Source organism: Triturus cristatus, chromosome 7 (genome assembly GCF_964204655.1).
Source record: "Triturus cristatus chromosome 7, aTriCri1.1, whole genome shotgun sequence".
NCBI classification, from domain to species: domain Eukaryota; kingdom Metazoa; phylum Chordata; class Amphibia; order Caudata; family Salamandridae; genus Triturus; species Triturus cristatus.
The window spans coordinates 569,881,109-569,905,600 of record NC_140590.1 but is presented as its reverse complement, the minus strand read 5'-3'; the positions used below and the strand labels follow the sequence as shown (position 1 = coordinate 569,905,600).

The window sequence follows — 24,492 nt, the reverse complement described above, 5'->3', positions numbered from 1 at the left end:
TGTTCTCTCAACTACTGCCCTCTCAGTGGACCACCTTCCTTCAAGAGCTGTTCAAATCTGTAAAGTTTTTCTTTCCACAAAATTATATTTGTTCCGAACCTTTGCAAATAGCTCGAAATTTGCAAAAAAGGACTATACAAATCCTGAAAAGGTGGTTTTGATGAAGCAAATATCAACAAAAAATGTATTTTGGTAAAATCATCTTCTTGATAAAACTATTTTTCAGGTTAATTTTGCAAATTCTTTTTTGTGTGAGTTTTTGACCGCAGGCCACATTTTGACACGTTTTCAAAACTTCGCAACATTCAAAGTGTGAGTATGACAATGTTTGAAGAAGTCTGTAGGGGGGATTTAGATTTCGCCCACTCTTACTTAATACTGTTTGGAATTTGCATTGTGCGACTGACAAGGGCGTCTGGGCGCTACGAAATACAATGGGCCTATATAGGAGCCGAGGTGGCAATACAATCTGCCAGCGCTACAGTGGGAGAGACCGTTCTTATTTTATCGGATTGCATTCACCTCCGATACAATATGGGAGGAGATGTCAGGATATTGCGACTTGAACCCGAAAAAATATCCTGCTGTCCCACACCAAGCTACGTGTTCACATTAGCGTAATGTGGAAATGAATACTGCTGTGTGAAAACTGCTCGTGATTAGTTCCACGGCGCTTAAAAAACGGAATACAGAGCTGTTTTTCATTAAAGGAGGACCGTGAAATAACCAGCCGGTTCAAAGTTCCTCCATCAAGTCCAATGTTTCATTGCCATCAATCATAAGCTATTTAACTGCGGAACATCGGGCAATATTATACTTTTCCTTTTGAATGTCGGACTCAGTCAGATGACATAAGAGTTTTTTCGGTCCTAAGGAGAACCCTTTAAACAGAGGGTTCGAAACGCGTCGACCCTGCGTTTTGCTATTCCCAACAAACATGGCTAAAACAATGATTGCTTTCGTGCACTAATTAATCGGTTTTTGACTTAATGTACATTGATGTATCATTTGTTGTGCACTTGAAAGACGTTTTTTTGTCAAAAAGTTCTGTTTGTTTGGGTGCAATCTCCTGTTTTTTTCATTTATTGTTTAGTTGTCCTCTACCAGGTTGACAGTTATAAGGATGGTGAGGTGGTGTATATGAATGTGGTTAGGGTGAATCAGGTTTGAGAGTGGCTTTTTGAAGTGTCTAATTTAGTATGTGTAGTCTGTTCTAGGGTGGTTGTATTACATTGAATATGAATGTGTTTTATTATTGGTGTATTAAGTGTTGCATTTCTTCAATATATTTTTCACGAATTCCAAAAACAAAAGAAATGGTTAAATAAAGCCAAATTAATTGAAAGAAATATAAGAGTGTCATAGATTTGATTTCTATGCACTATTCAAGTGTTGATTTTTGATATGTTATCAGTACAGGCAACTCTGTTGTTTTGTGGTCCCAAACCAGCCGGAATTTTAGAATCATGAATTAAGGGTCCTCGAGGGTGCCAACTTTACAGCACAAAGCTGGGGCCAGAATGGTGAAGGCTCTATGCACTATGCCTAACAGGCATAGATGCTTATTTTCTTGTGCAAAGGAAATTATGGGAGTGACTATTTATTTTAGAGTTTTATGACTGAGTGCAGGAGGAGGTAAGAACACCGCAGCTGAGGTTCTGCGATCACAAACCCTGAGAGTCCGCAAAGGTTCATTTAAAAAGAAAATTCCAATAATCTACATTTCAGGAGGTTCCTGAAGCGTGTGTGATTCAATTAGGAACTCAGACAGGGGTTGAGGGCATCCCGCAGCGTGGGCCTCGCACCCAGTGGGATTGGCCGCCATATTTCATCCACATAAAACACCAGGGTGGGGGCTTGTCATACCAAGCCCTAACGTATAGTTTACCTGTCGGTGTAGTTTTGCAGCTTGAAGACTTTCTGGATTCACTATGCTGTGCATTATTCCACCATCTAGTGGTTGGGTCCGGAATTGTAGTATTTCTTTTATTTTTTTTTCTCGGGGCCCAGGTGGGCGTCGACATACCACCATTTGGTGTCCTTCATGACGTCAACGCGCTTCCCACCTTTGGTTGCCCTCTTCGGATTCTCTCTCTTTTTTGTGCTACTTTTTCTCATTTAACCTTGTAAAGCCTTTTTTTTTTTCACCTTCTGCCCCCTTTATCCTCCTGTCTCATCTTTCTGGCGGAGGAGGGTGGGTTCGCTAGTGAATCCAGAAAGTCTTCAAGCTGCAAAACTACACAGACAGGTAAGAAACTATACGTTTTGCAGCGAGAATCTTTCTGGATTCACTATACTGTGCATAGACTTTGTAGCGGTTTGTCCTTCTAGTGGTGGTTGGGTGGAAGATGAGCACTGGTTACTGAAAATGTGTTGCAAGACCTTCTGTCCCACTTGCGCTTCTTTGTGCATTTGGATATCCACACAGTAGTGCTTTGTGAACGTGTGCACTGAAGACCATGTAGCCGCTTGGCAAATGTCTTGAATTGGTGTGTTGGCTAGAAACGCAATTGTTGCTCCTTTCTTCCTTGTTGAGTGAGCATGAGCTGCTACTTGTAATGGTTGCGCTGCCGGTTTGTGGCAGAGCAGTATGGTTTGTGCAATCCATCGTGCAATGGTATTTTTGGTAACTGGTCGTCCCAAAAATCTGCTGGCAAAGTATACAAAGAATTGCTTTGTTTTCCTGCACTCTTTTGTCCTTTCCATATAGTGCATCACTGCCCTCCTGGCGTCCAGTCTGTGTAAGGCCCTCTCTGTGCTTGTGAAAGGTTTTTGGAAAAAACTCTGTATTTGAATTGTCTGACTGATGTGGAACTTAGACACCACCTTTGGCATGAAATGTGGGTCCGTTCTCATGACAATCCTATCACTGTGTATTTGCAGGTACGGTTCTTGGAGCGTTAGCACTTGTAATTCACGTACTCTTCGCAGTGATGTGATAGCTACTAGGAAGGCTGTCTTTAGCGTGAGCATATGCAGTGTAGCTTTGTGAATAGGCTCAAATGGTGCCTTCATCAGTTGTGTTATCACTACATCGAGGTTCCATGCTGGTGCTGGCATTCTTCTTGGAGGTGCGATCCTTTTTGCTCCTTCTAGGAATCTTTTTACCACCTGTGAGGTGAAGAAACTTTTCCCTGTTTCTCCTCTTGTGTAAGCCACAATTGCCGCTAAGTGGACCCTTAGTGATGTGTAGCTTAGTTTATTCTGCAGTAGATGCATTAAGTATCTTAGTACTGTTGATTCCTTAGTAATCCTTGTTTGCAGTTTCTCCCTACTGCACCATTCGGTGAATCTTGTCCACTTTGCTACGTAGCACGTTCTTGTGGTTGGTCTCCTTGCCTCTCTGAGTACTGCCATCGTGCTTGCCGGTAGTTTGAGGTGTGCAAACTCTAGGTCCTCAGGAGCCATGCAGCTAGGCTGAGGCTTTCTGGCTCTGGGTGTAGTACTCTTCCGTTTTGCATCGTTAGCAGGTCCTTCCTAGCGGGGAACCTGTGTGCGTGCATTTGTGACATCTCCATGATTTGTGAGAACCATGTTTGTCTGGCCCACTGGGGTGCTATCAGGATGAGCGTCATGTTGCTGAACCTGCACTTGTTCAGTACCCTGTGTAGTAGCGGTATCGGTGGAAAAGCGTAGGCAAATGTCCCCGACCAGCTTATCCATAGCGCATTCCCCATGGACTATTTGCACGGTACTCTGGATGCGAAGTTTTGGCATTTTGGAGTGTTGCAAATAGGTCTATTTGCGGAGTTCCCCATCTGTGGAATACCTTCTGGATTTCTTGTTGGTTGATCTCCCATTCGTGGGATGCGGACGTCTGTCTGCTGAGCCAGTCTGCTTCTACATTGTCCTTCCCTGGTAGATGTATTGCTAACATGTCTATTTTCCTGGGGATTGCCCATCTCCATATTTCCTGCACTACCAGGGAAAGTGTCGCAGATTGTGTCCCTCCTTGCTTGTTGATGTAGAACATGGTAGTTGTATTGTCTGTTTGTATCAGTACTCTGTGTCCGTACAGCAGTTTCTGAAAGGCTTTTAATGCTAGGAACACCATCTTGAGTTCTAGGTAGTTGATGTGCTTTATTGCATCCTGATGTCCCCACAAACCCCTTACTTTGAGGTTGTTTGTGTGTGCTCCCCACCCCTTCTGGGAGGCGTCTGTTGTAATGATTACTGTTGGAGTTGGTTGTGTGAATGATCTCCCCAGTGCCAAGTTCTTCTGGTTCCACCACGCTATTGACAACCACTAGATCCTCCCAACTCCCTGTCGCTTGTGACCATTGCTGCTGGATCCCTTCTTGGAATGGTCTCATGTGTAGGCGAATATTTGGTACCAAATGAATGCATGATGCCATCATCCCCATCAGTTTGCTCACTGTCCTCACTCTCAGAGCTTGCCCCTTGCGGTAAAGACGCGTCTCTTTGCATATTGCCAGAGTCCTCTTTGCACATGGAATCACCATGCTCTGTATGGTGTTGATTTCTGCTCCTAAGAATATCTTCACTTGTTCTGGTTCTATTGACGTTTTTTCCCAATGGATTGAAAACCCCAGTTGGGCAAGCGTCTGTATCACTATCTGTATCACTATCTCTATGTGGCTTTTGCACTTGTGGTATGAGCTTGCTTTTACCAGCCAGTCATCGAGGTACGGGTATACATGTATCCCCATACTCCTTAAGTGTGCTGCTACTGCTGCCAGACGTTTTGTGAAGACCCTTGGTGCAGATTTTAGTCCGAAAGCCAGTACTGTGAACTGGTAGTGAGTTTTGTTGATCATAAACCTGAGGAGGTGTTTGTTGTTGATGGGGATGTGCAAGTAGGCATCCTTTAAGTCGATAGTTGCCATGTAATCTCCCTTTTGTAGTTGAGGTATGACCTCTTGGAGTGAGGTCATCTTGAACCTTTGAGTCTTTATGAACCTGTTTAAGAATCTTAGGTCTAGAATTGGACGTAATGTTCTGTCTACCTTTGGTATGAGGAAGTAGGTTGAGTATACCCCCTTGTTCCGTTGTTTTTGTGGTACCATTTCGATGGCTCTTTTCTTTAGCAGTTCTCTTGCTTCGTGAATCAAGTCTGTCCGCTCTTTTGTTGAGCGCACTCTGACCCTTGGCCTTCTGTTTGGCAGTGGCTTTTCCAGGTCTATACAGTACCCATATTGTATGAGGTTTAATATCCATTTGTCTGACGTTATTTCCCTCCACTCCTGGAGGAAGTGTCTTAATCTGCCTCTTACTGGTGTTGCGTGTTGGAGGAACTGTTTAAGGTTTAGATTTTTTCTTGGTCCTTGCCTTGACTCTTTCTGCACACCCTGAGGTCTTGTCCAGGTGTGCGTTGGTTTTGCAGGTGAGTCACTTTGCTGCGGGAGGCTGACTCCCCCTTTGGCCGTTACCCCTTCCTCTGCCGCGCCCTCAAAAGGATTGTCCTCGGGGCTGGTACTGCCAGTTCTGCTGTTGCTGCCCCTGCTGCTGTCCCTGGTTACCTCCTTGATAACCTTGCTGGGCGGTTTGGTGTTGTGCCACAGGTTGATGATTTCCTCTGCCTGTAGGCCTCCTGGAAGGTGTTCCTCTTCTCATACCTCGGAGCTGCAGTGCCCCCATGGATTTTTTTTCAGCTGGTTCAATTTGTCATCAACTGGTGCCCCGAACAGTTGTTCCCCATTGAAGGGTGTGTTGAGGATGTTGTTTTGGACTTCATTTTTTAAACCTGAAATCCTTAGCAAGGCATGCCTCCTTTCTGTGATCCCCAGCATCATCTGCCTGCTAGATGTCTCTGCTGCGTCTAGGGCCGACTTTAAACATGTATTTGCCATGTTCTTCCCCTCTTCTACCAGGTGGCTTGCCAGTCTCTGGTATTGCTCTGGTACGTGCTTGAGGAGTTCTCCCACTTCTTCCCAGTGCTGGTATGCGTGTCTGTTGATGAGTGAATTGGAATTGGCGATGCGCCATTGTATAGCTGCACTCCTTTCCCTCTTCCTACCTATCAGGTCCATCCTCTTGCTTTCTTTGTCTGGTGATGGGCCTGAGTTTGTGGGTATATTTGCTCTTTTCCGCTCCGTGGATGTGATGATCGAGTCGGCTGGTACTGACCCTCTAATGTACATGGGGTCTTTCGATGAATGTTTATATTTTTTCTCTGCTCGTGGAGTCACTGCTCTACACATGGCAATCTCCTTGAATGCCCCCTTCCCCTGGTCCAGAACACTTGGGAGCATGGGCAGGAACTGGCTTCTAGTCTGGGTAGGCAACAAGGTCTCCAAGAGGAAGCAAGACTGGAGTTTTTCTTCTTCCAGCTGCACTATATGGGTCTGCAGCCCTTTTGATGACTTGGTTGTAGATCCCTATGTCGTCCGGCGACGAAGGCCTCGACGGATAAGATTCTACACCCTCTTCCGGGGATTCTGCGTCGAGATCTTGCCACGGCAAGTTCTGAGCCTCCGAGGACGTCGAGTCTTGGTAAGTTTGCTAGTCTTCCTCCCCTTTGGTGCCCACGTAGTACAGGTCTTCTTCCTGTTCCTCTCCAGGTTCAGGTGTGGTCGGCGGTTGGAAATCCTCGACGCACCATTCTGTTTCGGCCGTGGCTTTCGACGGTATGCTGTAGAACTTCATTTTTTCGTCGAAGTCTTTCTTGCGTTGCAAGATGTTTGCCATTTCGGCCTCGTGATCGGTTTCGAGGGATTCGACTTTCCTTTTCGCGGTTGTCGACGCCGAAGTCGAAACCATTTTCGGGCCTTCGCCTTTCGACGTCGAGGCCTCTCTTTCATGGCTGCTCTTCGGCGCCTTTCCCTTGTCTTGAGATTTCGCCTTCTGGGGGTCCTTCTCAGAGGATCCGACGGTCTGCTTGTCCCTGGATGCAGTAGTCAACGTCGAGTGCTTCGATGGCCCTGATCCTTTCGAGGACTTTGGCTTGCTTTTGCGAGTATCAGTGGAGTGTTTAGGGTTCGACGACTCTCTTACCTCCTTCGAAGTTTTCTTTTCTACCTCGACGACCAAGACGTCCTCTGGTCCCTCTGCTATGTTGTCTTCCTCTCCGCTGGAGAGTCCCAAATCTCGGAGCGATGGGGGTGTCCCCTGCCCCTGCATGCTGTAGTTTGCTCTTCTCTGCCTCTCCCTCAATCTGAGGGTCTTCGGGGTGAACACTGCACAGGCGTTGCAGTCCTCGCTTCGGTGGTCGAGCGGCAGGCAGAGATTGCAGACCGGGTGTTGGTCCTTTTGCGCGTACTAGTGGTGGCAGTTCGCGCAGAATTTAAAAGAGTTTTGTCCATCACCGTGCTCAGGGAGCCCCCTGTATGCGCATTCTCCTTTGAAACGTCGAATTCTTCGATGTTCTCTCTTCTGTCGTCGACCTTCTTCCTTACTTGATCTCAGGTGTCTTCCCCCCTGATATATTCTAAAGTTTTCTTCTATTTTCGTCGATTCTTCTCTCCAAAGTTCTTGGAGGTCCTTCACTGTTGATCAAGACCCAACGGCGGAAAAAAGAATCTGAAGATGGCGAACAAAGGACCAGGGCCACGCAAAAAAAAAAAAAAAAAAAAAATATACTACAACCACTAGATGGCCGAATAATGCACAGCATAGTGAATCCAGAAAGATTCACACTGCAAAACTTCTGAATAATTATTTATTTATTTATTTATTGTGGTTTTGTATAACGCAAACTCGACCCGAAAGTATGAGAATGCTTTACATGAGCACCAATTGCTTTTAGACGGACGCATTCTTTTTTTTTTTTTGAAGGCATGGGTAGATTAAGTGATTTGCTCAGAAACACAGGATGCTTGAGCCTCCGCCAGACTCAAACCTGGTTCCCCAACTTTTAAGTCGGCCGCTCTAGTCGTTGAGCCACATCCTCTCTGTTTTCTTACCAGTCGCCTTTGATGGAGACTGTCACATGCATGTAACGCCATGAGCAATGAAGTCCACCCCCCCATGTTACACGGGCGCCTCTCTACAACCCCTCCTCCAGGTTTACTCTTTCAACTTGGCCTGTGCCCACTGCTTTTCTGGACTGGAGTCAGTGCTTTTAATAGGAAATTAGAAGTGCCGGTACTCACTAATTAGACTGGGTGGGCAGTTAGGGGCGTGTCTGGGGGGCATGGCTGTGAGCCAGGCATTTAATAATAGCCACTGTTTTTCAGAGTGGATGAGAGGTTGGTGAACTTTAAACTATTCAATCAAACATCCTATAGCACAACAAGCGCATCCAACACAAGCAGCACCCTCACTTCCAGCACCATCACCAGGACCGGTTCTGGGAGCAACAATACTCTCCTTGCCCAAAAAGAAGCTCGGGCACTCAGGGGGAGAAAAATGAGAAGTGCCGGTACTCCGGTCCATTTAAAGCACTGCTGGAGTGTACGGATAACATAATTTCCCTGATTCAGCGCGCAGATGATTGGATTCTGGAGCCCCCCCCCCCCCCCCCCCCCCCCAAATCGGCCTTTAGATTAGGAGACGGTCTCTAGTCTGCCTATACCCATCAGGGGACCTCGCCCACAGACCTGGATAGAATAATCCAGACAATAGGACTTTTCTCTTTACCTCGATAGTGTCACGTCACCGATTCAATCGATATATGTATTGAGGTTCTGAGCCCCTGAGCGTTGAGTCAGACTGGAAGGCTGTCTCCTGTCTGCCTTTAGCCATCTGGGGATCTTGGGCAGATAACTCTATACAATGCCCCTGATGAGATCACAGGACGTTTGCCTTTACGCCCCCTTTGTACTCTAAACTCACCCCTCTCCACAGCAGTGTAACGTTGTTTACCCACCTTTAGGTCCGAGACGAAGACTCCCTGATTCTTCCACTGGTCTCAGATATCACGCTCTACTCTTCACTGTTATCATATGCATAACAATGTGCACTTTGTGATCATGAATTTTAGTCACAGACATCCTAGACTTCCTCTTTAGCTTTTTTTTTTATATAAACATGCTACCACTATTTCGAAGCAACTCGTTCTTTGGACTATCAACCAACCCCAGAGGTGCCGGCCAGTCGTCACGCCCCTCTCTGGGGGTGCAGACTGTTCCTCTCTCTTCTGAGGTGCAGACCAGTCCTCTGCTCTCTCCCTCGGGTTGCAGACCGTTCCTCACTCATTTGATGGGCAGCGCTTTTCTCACTCCTTTGAAGCGCAGACCCGTCCTCACTCCGCTACCGAAAGGTGCAGACCCTTCCTCACTCCTCTGGGGTGCAGAACCTTCCTCGCGCCAATCCCTGCAGACACACACCCTTCCTCTTCCGGGCTGCAGCTCTCTTCCTCCCACTCCTCTCCCAGAGGTGCCGGCCCGTCTTCACTTCTCTCCCCGGAGGATCAGTTCATCCCTCGAAGCTCTCAGCAGTCCGGCCTGGCTGCCCTCTCAATGCCCGTGGTGACGTGGTACAGGGCAGACTGGAAGCACCTCCGCGGGTGGGCACCTTGGCGATCCATGGTGCCCTCTTAGTGGGCTGTAGAAGTTGGGTGCCAGGTTTACTGCCACTTGCAGCAGTCGGGCGAAGGAGCTCTGTCCCTGCCAGCCTGTGAGCTCAGCCTCCAGGGTCTGACTAGTGTCCTTGCTGTGCTCTCTCCTCTCTCACGCCCTCCCTTCTTCCTCACACAGGTGGTTCGCTGTCACAGCTCTGCCCCTGCGCTCTCCGAGCGTGATTCTGGTCCCTGCTCTGCCTGTGTGTGCGCGTGGTGTGAGTACTCTGTGTGTGCGCACTCTGTGTGTGTGTGTGTATCCATCTATGAGTGTCAAATTGTACAGCATGCCAATATTCCAATTGTTGTCATTCCCTGTATGCTCCTCTGTCTCTTGTAACTCTGTCACTTTCTAGCTTGCACCCATTCTGTTATGTCTTCCTATGTGTTCGCTTTAAGTCGATGGCTGTTAGCGTGTGTATCTGTCCTACTTTGTCTGCACCTGTACTTCTGCAAGTTTCTATGTGCTTGTCTATGTGTATCTCTTTCACAATAGATGTCAGTCTGTGTGCGCGTCTCTCTGGCTCCCATCTAGAGTGCGTCTTTTCAGTGAGTGGCAAGCTCTGTCTAGCCCTGTGTCAGCACATGTCCTTATCTTTATATTGACTGATGTCTTTGCCCATGCTCTTCCTACCATCGCACATTTCTATCCAATGTCTCGCTCCCTGCTCTTTTTCTATCACATCTGACTTTTCTTTAGCCACATGTGTCCTTCTTTCCCTCCTTGCACCCATCTTCTCTCACCTGTTTCCATCTTTTGTCCCTTCTTTCACACAACTGCCGCACTTTTTTTATCTGCCCTTCTTTATTTATCCTATATGTTTCATCATTCTATTTTATCTCATTTGCAATTATATATGTTGATCTTCGCTTCTCACTCACTCACTCGTTCCACTCTATTACACCCTCTGCCTTTATTATGTCTTTGCTTCCCTTTTCTCTTTCTTACCTACCGTCTCCTTCCCTCTCGTGTTCTCTCCGTTTGGTCTCGCATTGTCCTGCTCTTTCTCTTCTTTTCCTCCACTCCCACCACATCCATTTATCCGTTTCTCTCTTCGCTTAATCTGTGGTTACTCCTTCTCTTTCCTTTTCATGCTTTCGGCTGTGGTTACCCCTTCTCTTCCCTTTTCATGTTTTCGGCTGTGGTGACTCCTTCGCCACCCCTTTTCATGTTTTTTATCGCGCCCCTCCGCATTCAACTCTCCCTTCTTCTCTTCTTTCAAAACTCCGCTCCACTCTATTCAGTCGCCTGTTTGGAGTGACCAGCAGCTTCAGGGCGGAGAAGCCCTGAATAATCAAGGGCTTAGAGACCCCGCATTAGGATCCTGCGCCTCGTTTAATTCAGAAATAGCTCTCCTCCTGTCTCCTGGAGCTCTTCTCCGGTCTCCTATAGTTCGCTTAAATTCTACCTCATCTCAGTTTGATTACCCTCTCCTCTCTTCCGAGGTCTCACACTGGTGTCTCCTCGCTATCATTCCTCCCTTCTCCCTTCGCTCTGTTCTCGCGCGGTTGTCTGCGCCCCATGTTTCTTCTGATCCAATCACTGGAGCAGAGGTTCAGACACGGCCACGGTCTCTGATCCATTCTGACGACCTCTTTCCTCAGCCATTATTTTGGGAGGGAGGAGGCGTTTAACACCGTGAATCCCGCTCACAGTCCCGGGTGACACCAGGGGCGATCCTGCCCCAGGGAAAACCGCGGTCCCGCCTTCTCGTAAGCAACAAACGCAGACAAGTTCTTGTTTGGAAAGGCAAGTTTTAGTGCAGAAACGTGACCGAGATACCGAAGTCCTTTAATATCGATTATTGAGGCTGATTCATTGGAAAGGGGCCGGCCAAGGAAAGTAAGTGCCTCTTTCTACCCAGCTGCCCTTCCTGAAAATATTTACTGTTTCAGAGCCACAATGATGGACAAGCATTGGCATAGCCAATAGGTCTCGCTTTTTGGACCTTATACGTGTTTAAACATGCAACAGTTGGTGTTGTTGCACCAAGGATATTGTGCTGCATAACTAAATACTTATAAGGTCCCAAAGGCGAGACCTATTGGCTATGCCAATGCTCGTTTCAAGTGGTCCCTGCCTCTGCGGGGCCCTGCCTTTCAATTACGAGCTTGAAACAGGCTCAGCATGGTACCCCACAGTTTATTTATTGTTGGAGGGCACGCGACTTATTTGATCCCCGCGGCGCCCTCATCACGGCTGCCACGCTTTATGTTTTAGCATGGCAGCCAAATGCTTAACTTCATTCTGCAGGCGGCACAGAACAAAACATGATAAGCTGTGGGCTGTAACTTATGTTTTCATCTTGTCTTTAATTGGAGAAATTTTACAACTCCCTGCTCTGTTACGTGCTGTATAGGCTTTTAGTGGCTCCAGTACCATATCTGACAAGGCTTTTCACGAAAGACACTTCGCATTCTGTGGCTTTACCACTTACCGTTATAAATATGAGCTAAAAATCAATCCAGCATGGGAACTGTAGTCTGAAAAGCCAGGATTGGCTGAAAATGTTGCACACTGTACGGGCCTACAAAGCATCTATGAAGTTACCAAGTAAACCGGACTTGACCGTTTTAAGTTGAGTTGGGGGGGAGCTAACCCGGACATCTGTTAGCTTGTAGTTATGATGGTAGTGCCTTTTATTGTGGGTGCCTGAAATGAATATGCAAAGTTCTTATGGGTCATTGTGTGTCCTCCTTTGGTTACTCAGGAGAGTTGAAATTCTAGTCAGAAAAGTCTGCTTTCACCGAATGCAGAGGGCGTGAATGTAGGGTGGGAACCTTATCTGACGTTCTAAGATTACAACACCCTTTTCTGTAGAGCTTAATTGTACACAAGTTTTAAAAAGTTTGTTGTCAAATGTTTCCTGAACCACCGGTACTTTAATTCTGGTCTCCGATTTGTGTTTAGAGTATTCTATAACCGGGCAACCATGCATCCCCGAGGATCAACCTCTTTGGTTGATGATGGCTGAAGAAGTAGGGTGTGAATCAGCGTAGATTCGGATTAATGCATAGTGATGCTTCTGAAGGTGCCAAGAATCAGGCAATTCAGTCATAAAGGGCTCTTATTAAGGAGGGGGCTCAAAATATAAGCCTCCTCTGCTGTTTCCTTTAAGCTACTCTCCCATGCCATTCTAATCCCGCATTCTGTAATCCATTCCAGACTGTACCATTTCTCACCACGTACAGCAGCACCCTGGCAAACTACATATTACACACCCTTTATCAATACAGAACATCATACGCTGTCCCTTTTTGTAATTTTCCTTTTACAACATTTAACTGCCTCTCCCTCCTTCCGCCAAATCCTCTTAACCCTTCTAACCCCGCATTCTGTGTTTATATTCCTCGACTAGTCCATTCCTCACCCCTTCTACCAATATGGCAATCCACACCATTCTTGTATGTGTGAGTATATAATTACTGCACATTGAAGGTGAATAAGGGAGACCGGCATTTCCAGTTTTTTTTAGGTCTTCTCCCGGTAGGTATATTAAAAGGAACTTCATTTTTACAGTCTGTGAAGGTTTTGCCACGTTCTGACATTTTGGTCTAATAACCTTTGGAGACTATCAGGGAGTTTCTTAGGCAATTCTGTGCGTGACCTCTGGGTAGGCAATGCATTTTACGGGGTACAGTTGGGGGTGCAAATAGTGGGTTTGTAGAACTAAATTTATACATTGCGATTTGAATTACAGCTGTGGGCCTGCCGAGTATATAGTGGTTGGAATAATGAGCTGGTGTGTAGTGGAGTGACATGGTGAAGTCCCAGTTGTACTGCCAGTGACTGAACAGGGTCTGCATAATGTATACTGGATGTTAAAGCTGAGTTTTGGGTCTGCACAGTGTACTGTGGAAAACACACATCTGCATTGTGTGTTGTCTTTTCCAGGCCTTGGTATGTAGTGTATTGTGAGTGACGAAGCAGTGTGTGTGCGCATTAGATGGCTGTGGAGTTTGCACAGTTGACTGCATAAGGTATTGGATGTCGTGGCTGTGTGTGCAGTGGCTGACAGAGTACAGTGTGTGACAGCTGGCCTTGTAATGTACTGAAAGTGACAATTTTCTGTACAGTACCACTATGGGAGATAGATAACTGTGCATAGCCTATTGTGAATGACAATTGAGCTTATTGGGAATGGCCACTGTTATGGATGACAAGAGTTGAGTGTTCAGTGTACTGAAGCTGGATCCGATAGGTAAGTGTACTACAGATGGCAGAGGTGTGTCTGTGCTTTGGAATGTGGGTGACACTCCTAGCTGTGCACAGTGAACTGATGGGTGCGATTAACATCCATAATGTACTGCGAGTGAAAGATGTAGGTCCGTCTGTATAGTGAGTTATCAGTCCTAGAACCACACCACTGCATTGCAGGTGACAGGGTTGGGTGCTTATTTTACTTTGACAATTGACTGAAGAGAGTGAATTGTGGGTGACATCTGAGTGCATGGTGTATTGTAATGACAGACGAGAGTCTATTGGTAAGAGCTAAATGTGCAGTGTATTGTATTTGACAGCACTTACCTGGCTCAGTGTAGTGTAGGGACAACTGGCTGTGTATTGTACTATAGGTGACTGCTGTACTGTGGACGGTGGGTAACTGTACTGTTAATGACAATTGATTGTGCACGGTTGGAAGCTGGTAGGGAACAGTTACTGTAGGTAACTCCTAGCTGTACATTTTACTGTAGGTGACAGCTGGCTGTGTGGTGCACTAGAATTGACAGCTGATTGTGCACCATTAGTGACACCTGTCTGCACAGTGGTTGTCAGCCAGCTGTGCATACTATGATGTGGGTGACACATGGCTGTACATAATGTAAAGTAACAACTGCTTGCATTGTACAGTGCATATTAGGTTCCTGTGCACAAATAGTGACAGCTGGTTGTGCACAGCTTAGTAGAAAAGTTAGCAAGAGCCGGATGTAGTTTGCTGTGAGTCACACCTGGATTTGCGTGTATCATGTATGACAATTGGATTTGCTCAGTTAGCGACAGATAGTGAGCAGTGTACTGTATGGGATTGCCTTCTGTTGTGTACTCTAGGTGGCTGTGCATAAAGCCGCGTGGCTGTAGGTGGAACGCTCAGTATAACATAGGTGTCCGCGGGCTCTGAAGTGTATTGTGGTTGGCAGCCAGGTTTGTGTTTTCCAGCTGGCGGAGCTGGTCTTGCACTGTGTTTCGTGGGTGACAGGCCTGGGCATGCAGTGTGTTTTGGTATAAAGCTGCTTGTGTAGGGTATGGTAGTTGAACTGCACAGCATAGGCTACATAGACGGGTGCTTGCATTGTATTTTGGCGACATAGGTCTGCTCAGAAAGGGTGACATAGCAGAGTGCTTACAATATGTAAACGAGCTAGGTTGAATATATATGTACAAAGTAAGCATGCACTCTTCACAGTGTGCCGCTGATTGCAAATGTGTACCCATTACAGAGTGGCAGTTCTCTGTGCTGCATATACTCCGGGTTGATGCTATCCTGCTCACATCTGTGCTCTCGGCTCCCCCTCTTCTCCATTCATCTCAATATTTCTGCTCCTCCTTTTGTGCACCCATTCTTTATCACCTACTCCTCGTCTACTCCTGTACATATTTCATCACCGACTTCACGGCAACTCGTTCCTCCTTTTCTCCATTCCCCTCTGTACTTTTTGCTCCTCCTTATCTCCACTCGCAGCAGTACTTTACTCTTCTTCTACTCATCTTAGACCTCACTGCGCTCTCCGCCTCCATTCACCCCCAGACGACAATCTACTTTTCAGTATTCACCATGGTGTGCTACGTTACCATTTCTTCTGCCAGAAAGTTGTCTGCTCATCTTTTTCTTCACCTGTCAGTATTCACTGCGCCTCATTTGCTCCACTTGCCTGGGTTCTCAGCCCTTATTTTTTCAACACACCTCAGTAGACTTTGTAACTGGTTTTTAGGAGTGCTGTTCAACCAGATGTTTTTTACTTTGATTTTATTTTTCCTCACCTTGTGGCCCCACTGAATATGGCTACCTGCGACGCAGGGCTTTAGGTGGGCCTGGTCCAGCCGGTGCTTAGCACCAGCAGTTCTAAAAAGCAGGTGCCGAAACGGGTCTCTATTGGGATCTCCATTTTTGCACTCAGGGTACAAAAAAATTCTCAACTCTGCAGCAGTACCACCCTTCACTGCCTTTGAGCTAACTTCAAAGAGACTTGTTATCGTTCTTTCATAGTCTGATCATCTTAGAACTGAAGGATTTTCAATATTCTATACAACAAAGTCATAGTGGTTGTTTATTTATCTTACACAACTAACAGCCATTGGCAAACCCAATAGCCCAGGCTTGTTGTAGGTGTAATGTTATTTGTTGTATTATATATCTGTATGCAATGACAGAAGCAGCAAAATACCAGTTGGACGGCACACTATGCTAAGCACAGATTTTTACCTGGCAAATTTTAAGCCACACCGTTAGTTAAATCGGCTGTATCTATTTAATGTGTGCTTTTGAGTTTATGTTCTTCAATACTTGCTATTTGGCTCAGGTAATATGATGTAATTGTTAAACGTGGTTGCTTCTGTGGTGTGCTGCTTTTCACAAGCTGGTGTTCATTATCCACACATTTCCAATCCACACCACATAATTCAACACTAAACCACATAATTCAACTCAACACAATTACACAACCCACCACATGCATCCAATCCACGCCAATCAATTCCACATCATGCCACAAAATTCAACAGCACACCACATAATTAAACTCCACTATATACCACTCCACAACACAAAAAACCATTCCACATAAGTGCACTCCATAACACACAATTACACATCTACATAATTGCACTACACTCAATACCACATAATTATCCACATACTTCCACTGCAAACCACACCATACCACTTATTCCAACAATACAAATCCACTCCACACAATTCCACAAGTAACAATTCCAATACAACCTACATAATTCCACGACATACACACACTCCATACCACATGGGTAAAAAACATTGTCATTTACAACGCTAATAGCTCTAGCTCAAGCAAATGCGAGACCCAATGCATTTCCAATGCTTGTTGGAATTCCTGATCAATACTACATATCCTCTGTAGTCTCAGAAAGTCACTGTATGGAATGCTTTTGATTAGATGGTGAGGATGAAAACTGGATGCATTTCGGGTGGAGTTGCCAGCAGTGATTTTCCTATGCAAGGTGGTCTCTAATTTATTATTGACTACCTCTACATGTACATCCAAAAAGTCAATGGCTCTGTTGTCTAAAAGTGCATTAAATTGTAGATTTAAATCATTGTTAATGTTATTAATGAAGACACGAGCCTTGTTGAGAGACCCATTCCACACCACAAAAATGTCATCAATGAAACACATCCAACATAATATGTGCGCTTACCAGTCCTTTCTATTTACTACCCTAAGGACCTGTTCCTCCCACCAACCCACGTGAAAGCACGCATAGCTGGGAGAGAAGCAGGCTCCCATGGCAACCCCTCTTATCTGCGGCTACACATCCTTGTTGAATAAAAAAATTGTTATGCAGACAAAATGTTATCATTTCAAGAATTATTACCCCATGTTTATATTTGTCAATAGATCTATTTTTCAAGTAAAATTCGACTGCCTTCGTACCATCTGCATGATTGATGCTGGTGTACAAAGCACTAATGTCAAGAGTGATTAGTATACATTGATCCGACCAAGGTAGATTTCTTATTTTATCTAAAAATAGTTAGTGTCCCTCATGTCGGAGGGCAATGCTGCAACAAGATCTTGGAGAAAGAAGTCCACAATTTAAGACATCTTCTCCAAGTCTCCCTTTGGCGGATATTATTGGCAGTCCTGGGATAGGGGAGATTTTCTTGTGTATTTTTGGTATAAAATTCAAAACCGGAGTTATAGGAAACTCCGTATGAACAAAAAGGAATTCATCATCAGAAACCAATCTTTCTCTTTTCCATCTGTTGAGATACTGTTTACAGGTTTCCTTCACCAGTTCCAGCTGAGTGTGGTTGGTCTTTTTGTAGCACGATGCATCATTCAGGTGTTTGTGTGCTTCTACAAGGTATTCATTCTTTGGCCAAAGGACAATATTGCCCCCTTTGTCTGATTTATTGATAATTAAATCACTTTGTTTTTGTAACTTCTTAACCAATTCATGATATTTTTTGTTCTGAAACTTCGCTTTCTCCTTCCTGTGCAGAGTTCTTTGCTGCAGTTTTTTAAGTTCATCCACCACTACATCTTGAAAGATCTCAATGGCATCACAAGGCATAATTGGGATGAAAGATGACATCAGTTTAAAGGGACTGGGCTTTGCAGAAGCCAAATTAATTCCAGCCTTACTCAGGAGTTCCTGAGTGCCTTGTACTGGATCATCTCTGTTACCCTCTGATACTAGTGCGCCAAACGCTCGTAGAGCTGGAATATCTGATTTCAATGGATTGGAATGATTCGAGTAAACCGATGTAATATTAGTTACAGTAGGGTCATCATTGTTTTTAGATTTTTTGATAGCAAAGTACTTAGTTAGCTTAATTTTTCTGATCAATTTGAAAATGTCCACACGCGTTTGTACGTAATCAAAGTTACTCTCAGGGCAGAATGAAAGGCCCAACGATAAAAGCTGTATTTCTGCTTGGCCTAGTGGTATCGGAGACAGGTTGAGAACTGTATTGATGTTGCCATTTATTTTTTCTTCCACCTGTTTTCTGCCTCTTGCGTTTGTTGCATTTCCTCCTTTGATTGAATCTTTATCTAGTGCTTGTTGGGGCTTCCGCGGTCTCAAGGTCTGTCGACGGGCCCGTTGTAAAAAATTCAGGTTCCTCTGCAGGGGTCAAGGGGCCCATATCCTCCCCCGTATAGCCCCTCCCCAGGCTGCTGTCTTCCGACTCAGTCTCACTCTGGATAGAACTGGCATTGGAATTAGATACTATTTGGAGCTCTTCATTCACGTTACCAGATTTGGCATTTTCTCTAGCTTGATTGGTTTGCGCAAAATGCTTGTGTTTGATAAAATCATACTTTCGTGAAAATGTGAATATTTGCCCAGACTCATAATCCAGTTTATCGCGTGCAAACTTGAATGCCTTTCTAGTTTCTATGGTGTCCTTTTGTTTTTTGGACATAATTTTTACTCTTAGGAATCAATTCCTTGAAATCAGATTTTTCCAGCTCTCCATTAATTCTTTCAATTTCCTTCAGAACGGTATTACCATCACTGCATGCATATTTTATCAACATTTTTACAAGTCGCACTGAGGCTTCGAGATGGCTCTCGGACCATCCTTTCAACATGTTGGGATTCTAAAAGCTTGGGGCAATCATGATGCGTAAACCCTGCGGGATCCGTCCTGCTTCCACATATTTTTCCAGGGACTTCTGCTCCCACCATTTGGTAATCTCCATTTTCATCTGTATTTCCAAGGACTTTAATAATGCCTTAACATTGTCCTCCAGTGATGCAATGGATGCTCCTTTGCTGCGCCTTATGTCTGCGGCTGTGGGAAGATTTTCAAATAATTCTTGTGCTGCTGCCTCCCTTTCTCGCAGCGCTTCGTCTGCCATGACAAATTTGATATTTTATGAGCACTTGTGCGTATGCCAAGACATCAATTGATATAGGTTTTTTACTGGAGTTATATGGGCATCTATTATCGCTCGACTCTCTCTATGTGCACACCTCACCACCTGCGTGTGACCCAACTCGGCACAGCTTACCGGCAGTTTCGCTGAGGTTCCCCGCGTCCTCCGACACGCGTTCCTCTGCTAATTCCATCCGGTAGGCTCAATTAAGTGGTTACGAGTACAGGGGGTCGCTGCAGCATTCGTTCCTTCTGGAAATATATGTATACACACACACATAAAAATCACACAAACACACAGTCCTTGTTTTTAAATGAAATATTGGTTTTAAATCACTAAGGCCTTTTAAAGGAAAGTATGGCCTACATCTCCCATAATTCACTGTGAAGTAATTGAAGTGAGGATCATGTCATGGTAGCAAAGATAAAACAAACATTTGCAATGCAATAGGTCTCGCATTTACGCGAGTTTGAGCTATGGGCATTGTACTTGACTATGCCTTTTGTTTATGTTTTGGTTTTTAAAACCTAAATAAAAGGCAATGTCATTTACAATGCAGATAGCTTAAATTCGCGTATATGCAAAACCTACTGCATTGCAAATGCTTGTTTTAAGGAGGCAAAAAAACAAAAAAAAAGTAAGAAACCGAGCGCTATGTCCCTAAAGCAGCTGCCGCGCTCAGCAATAAAGTTTTACCTGGGTTCTACTGCGGTTTACGCCTCACTCCCTACCCTGTATTTTTAAGACGAACATTCGAGAACTCTTGTATATACTTTAGTATATACTTATATGTGTATATACTTTGTGGGCTGTGGAGATCAGCCCTAGGACTTGTCTGCTTCCGCTTACGGACTTTTTTTCTGTTCAACTTCCTCTATTTAACGGTCTTGATAGAAAACGACCAGTAGAGGTCAGTAAAATACCAGAATTGATTTCTGCGGAGGGCCTTTCTTTTTCTGGTAACTGCTTCTATTTAACTTTCTTGAAAGAAAACGACCAGCAGAGCTCAGTAAAATACCAGAATCACTTTAGCATTCTCTAGATTCCAGTCCATAGAAATGGTCTTCCACAGGCACCCGTAGACAAGAATATTTTTTCCAAATTATGTATTTTCAGTGATATGACCACCAAAGGTCCTGATTTTATATTAAAAACAGCGTTTTGGACTATACCTTTTCCAGCTGAAAGGCAATATTTCTGTCCATGTGTTCCAATACCTGGCGTGTCACGCAGTTTGGTGCTTACTTTCCGTCCATGTTAAAGAACAGTAGCTGTTTCAGCACCCAGGCCAATGTGCTGCATAGCTAAATGCATATAAGGTCCCAAAGGCGAGACCGATTGCATTGCAAATGCTTGTTCTATTTCAGTTCCAGTTGATATCATATATGGTACAGCCTATGCTATAACCGCTGCACAGCATTCCAAATATGTGAGGTCGTATTTCAATGTATACACATTTTATAATTTTCATTTAAGGTTGAAATGTCATCTGTATATTTAAGTAGAACTCAATTGTTTAGTATATTTGGTAAAGTATATATAAGAGATTTTTTTAAAGTGTTGGGGGCTTAAAATTTCGTACAGAGAGTACATACTGTGCACAATTGTCCCGTTCCTTAGCCCAGTAGTAGAATCATATGTTATCACAGCAACTATTGTTACCATGTGTTATTGTCTTACCTGCACTGTCTAGCTAAATGGCATATAAATGTTATACAATTGATATATCATTATTATAAATGCTCCAATGGCAAGCAATAACTAATCCAATGAGGTCCATCCCATTCCAAAAATGATAGAATCTGAGAAATTATGGATGGTTTTGAGAATGAGGTACAGACAGAGGGAAAACACAAGGGGTCTTTTACCTGTAGGCGGAGGAAGTCCTGGGGCTTGAAGTCGTTGGGTGAGCAGCCACACCAGTCCACAATGTGCTTATACTGACACTTACAGCCTAGCTTGCGGTTCCAGTTGGTCACTCGAAGGTTGTTGTCGATGAGAGTATCACAAGCATGGCTGTTTTCTAGGACTGTGTGAAAGAATGACTGTACGGTGAAAAAAAAACAGAACAGACGTGAGGAATGGTTTACTCTGCTCCCTTCCAGAGCCACAAACAGCTACCCCATACCCTTTGTACCCATTAGTTCTCATCTCAGAGGGCGTGCTAATGTGATTGTGTTCTTGGTGACAATGATTTATTCAAGGTCTGCAGTTCAGGATTTTCGTTTTTGAGAATCAGTTGTTTCTGGGAGTACTAGTCTTAGTTTTCTTCAATTAGAGTAAATTAAGTATCACACCAGGGGTCAATGATTTGTAAAAGGAAATTCCAAGTCTGGATTCACCGTCATGGTGACATGAAGCCATCGGACTACCCTATCTGGTCAGGAAAGGTTTATGCGCACCAATGCTCTACTTGGGTAAGTACTCCTTGCGGTAAAGGGAAAAAGGAGCGGCCTGAAATCAAGAACAACACGCTTTGGGGCTTTTTCTCTGGGTCGAAGGCAAATCCAAAGCTTGCTAGGCAGTATCAAAGAAGGGTAATTTAGTTATCATTAATGTCCCAGTGTCTTGGGTTTTACTGCACTCTAACTGGATTGAACAAGTATTCTCCATTAACTCTTGACCCTCCAAATGTTCATTTTGGGTTGAGTGAAGATTCACTGCAAAAGGTGTTATGTTTGGAAATCAGATACACTCACACTATAAGTGACACGGTCCAGCAGTACGACACTTCACTCAAAGAATCAAGGGTCAGATGTTTTAACAGAAAGGTAGCCAACAGTGGATGCAAATTACACACAAACTTTATAAGACCAGCCTGTCATTTTAGCTGCAACATAATCACTAATAGGTAACGCTGTAAAATGTCATCACAGAGGATCACAGTAGGACATAGTATAAGAATATTAATGTGTCTGCTCTCTATTTGCAACCCTCTCCAATTGGCTACAAACACAGGGATGGTGGCTTGCACGGGAAAGCAGACTACCATCCATGGGTTCACATTCTCAAATCGAGAGGCCTATTTTCTTTTTTTACTCCAGTGTTCTCTAAAGAAGTGGAAAAGTTGGCAGGGTATGCTCAGACGTGAGTACCTTGCTCACTTTGCCACTGGATTCAAGCAAGCCTGGCTGAAGACGGCTGAAATGCCAGAAACCGGTCCTAGGAAGCTTGTTTCCGGTCCAGGGAAGGCATGGCTTGGCAGTTCGGGCTGGACTGTTCCCATGAGGCACAGGGTCAGACTGATTTGCATATGGCCATGTCTGAACTGGGGTGGCAGAGTGGGCTAAAGAACGGTGATGGATCAAACCCAGATCTGTTGACTGGGTGCGAGTGTTTGATTGGTTCTGATGCTCCGTCCATCACCACCCCCTTTTGTACCTCTAAAGAAGTGGACACAGGGAAGTATCCACAGGGATGACAGAAGGAAGAGATCCAGCACAGAAGCACAGACAGCAGGACTCAAGGGAGGAGTATATATGTAAATCCACAGCAGGTAAGCAAGACAGCACAAAGCTGCACCCAACAAGGAGTACCACAGAAATAAAAGGGAACTACTCATTTACAGAGAAAAGCTGAGAAGTACTCCGATAACACAAGCAGACTTACTTCTGCAGGGAGAAGCGTATAGGTGTAAAACTGCCGTAGTTGAGCCACCAGTTCATCCTGTGTGTGGATTACATACTCCACAAAGGTCCGGGTCAAAGCAAACCAATCCGAGCCGCCATCGACGACTATGCCCTCTGGGATCTGCCGCTCCCCTAGGCGCCACATATGGGAGTCACACTCATGGAAGAGACGGTCCAGGCCCTGCTTTTTAATAAACCTGAAGAAAAACATAAGTTATAAACACAGGGTGAGAAACATGCTGGGAATTAGCAGTGGAGAAGCAACATTGAAGAGAGGAACTAATGCATTACAATTCAGAAGGGAGAGCAGCAACGCACAGGGCAGGGGTAAGAAGCAGTAATACAGAGGAAAGGGGGAGCAATGGGACACAGAGGGACAGGGGCGGAGGGATTTGAGTAGCACAGTGCAGGATAAGGGCTGAAAACCACCAGGCAAGGGGAGAGGAGCCAACTACTGGACAAGGAGAGGACTGAATAAAAGTCATAGGATGGGGTGAAGAACATGGGGCATACAGTGGGGAGGGAGAAAGCAGAGAAGGGCGAAGGCAGGGCTTAGACCAAACGAGGCGAGACAAAGGCAGGCAGCTCATGGGCAGTCGCAAAGACAGTCCAAGTTCTGAAGGCACAACAGAGGCAAGAGGATTGAAGCATGAAGATGGAGCGCTGGGTGGAAGTGCAAACGTGGGGCGCGGGGTGGAGACCCAAAGACATGGTACGGGGTGGAGATGCAAAGACAGTGTGCAGGGTGGAGACGCAGAGACAGGATACGAGGTGGAGACACAGAGACAGGGTACGGGGTGGAGACAGAGTGGGGTGGAGGCGTGAAGAGAGCATGTGGGAAGGTGCAGACACAGGGTGTTGGGGGGCTTGTAAACACAGGGCAGCTAAGGGGCATAACAAGGGAACAGGGGGAAAAGTGGTAGTGGGGAATAAAGTGCAACCGGGGTGTGGAAACAGGGTAGAGGGAAGGAAACGCACCAAGGAAGGAAAGAGCATTGGGCGATGAGGGATGAGGCCCGGACAGAGGTCAGGGAAGAGGTATATGCTGATGACATTGAAGAGGTCTAGTGAAGGAAGATGCGAGTGGAAAGAAGAGGCCCGAGGAGAGGAAAGAAGTCCAGGGCGAGAACATGGAAGTGATGCACAAGGAGAGAAGGAAAAGCACAAGGGGAAGGAAGAACCCATGCAGAGGGAAGGAAGCCTCAGTGGATGGATGACCATAATGTACTACTGGGATGCTGTTACCTGGCGTTGTCTCTGCCGTGGGACTTAAGAAAGTTCTTGCCTCTGTACTTGGTGAGGAAGAGCACCAACTCGTCATTGGGCCTGGACAAGTGAAAAAATAACTTCAATAGAACAGCAGAGGGAAAAAAAGAAGACTGAACCATAACCAACCTCCTTTTCCTGCCAATCTGACCAACATGATGCACATATAGACAATAGGTAGGACAGGCGTCTCCAACACATAGCTCATGAGCTACTGTTACCTCACATCTCCCTAAAGGTAGCTCTGCGCTATGCAGCCCGCACTACTAAATTAGTTTTTGCTTGATTACATTAACATATGGATATTAAAACTGATTGAAAAGTATGCATTCAAGACGAAAATATGTGCATTGTCATAACTCAGAAGTTGTTCGGAGAAAAAAACGGTTGAATTTCCAAAACATATTTAGAGCAGAGATTTGAGTGGTAAATAATGCAGCACTGGAGAGACTTATTACTAACACTATTCCCTCGATGCCATGGGCATTTCAGCTATGGCTGTTAATTATTAACCAAGAAGAGCCATTTCCCATGTAAAAAACGTCTTTTTAACATTGC

General features: G+C 45.1%; 1 protein-coding gene across 1 annotated transcript in view; it reads right to left on the bottom strand.

The window, feature by feature from the left end:
- XYLT2 (xylosyltransferase 2) overlaps positions 1–24,492 on the bottom strand; it is a 101,836-nt gene that overhangs the window by 35,498 nt on the left and 41,846 nt on the right. The window contains exons 5-7 of the mRNA XM_085617097.1: positions 23,914–23,994; positions 22,649–22,865; positions 20,908–21,084 (exon numbers count right to left, since the gene is read on the bottom strand). Of these exons, the coding sequence (XP_085473223.1) occupies positions 20,908–21,084; positions 22,649–22,865; positions 23,914–23,994 (475 nt within the window). The remainder of the gene's footprint in view (positions 1–20,907; positions 21,085–22,648; positions 22,866–23,913; positions 23,995–24,492) is intronic.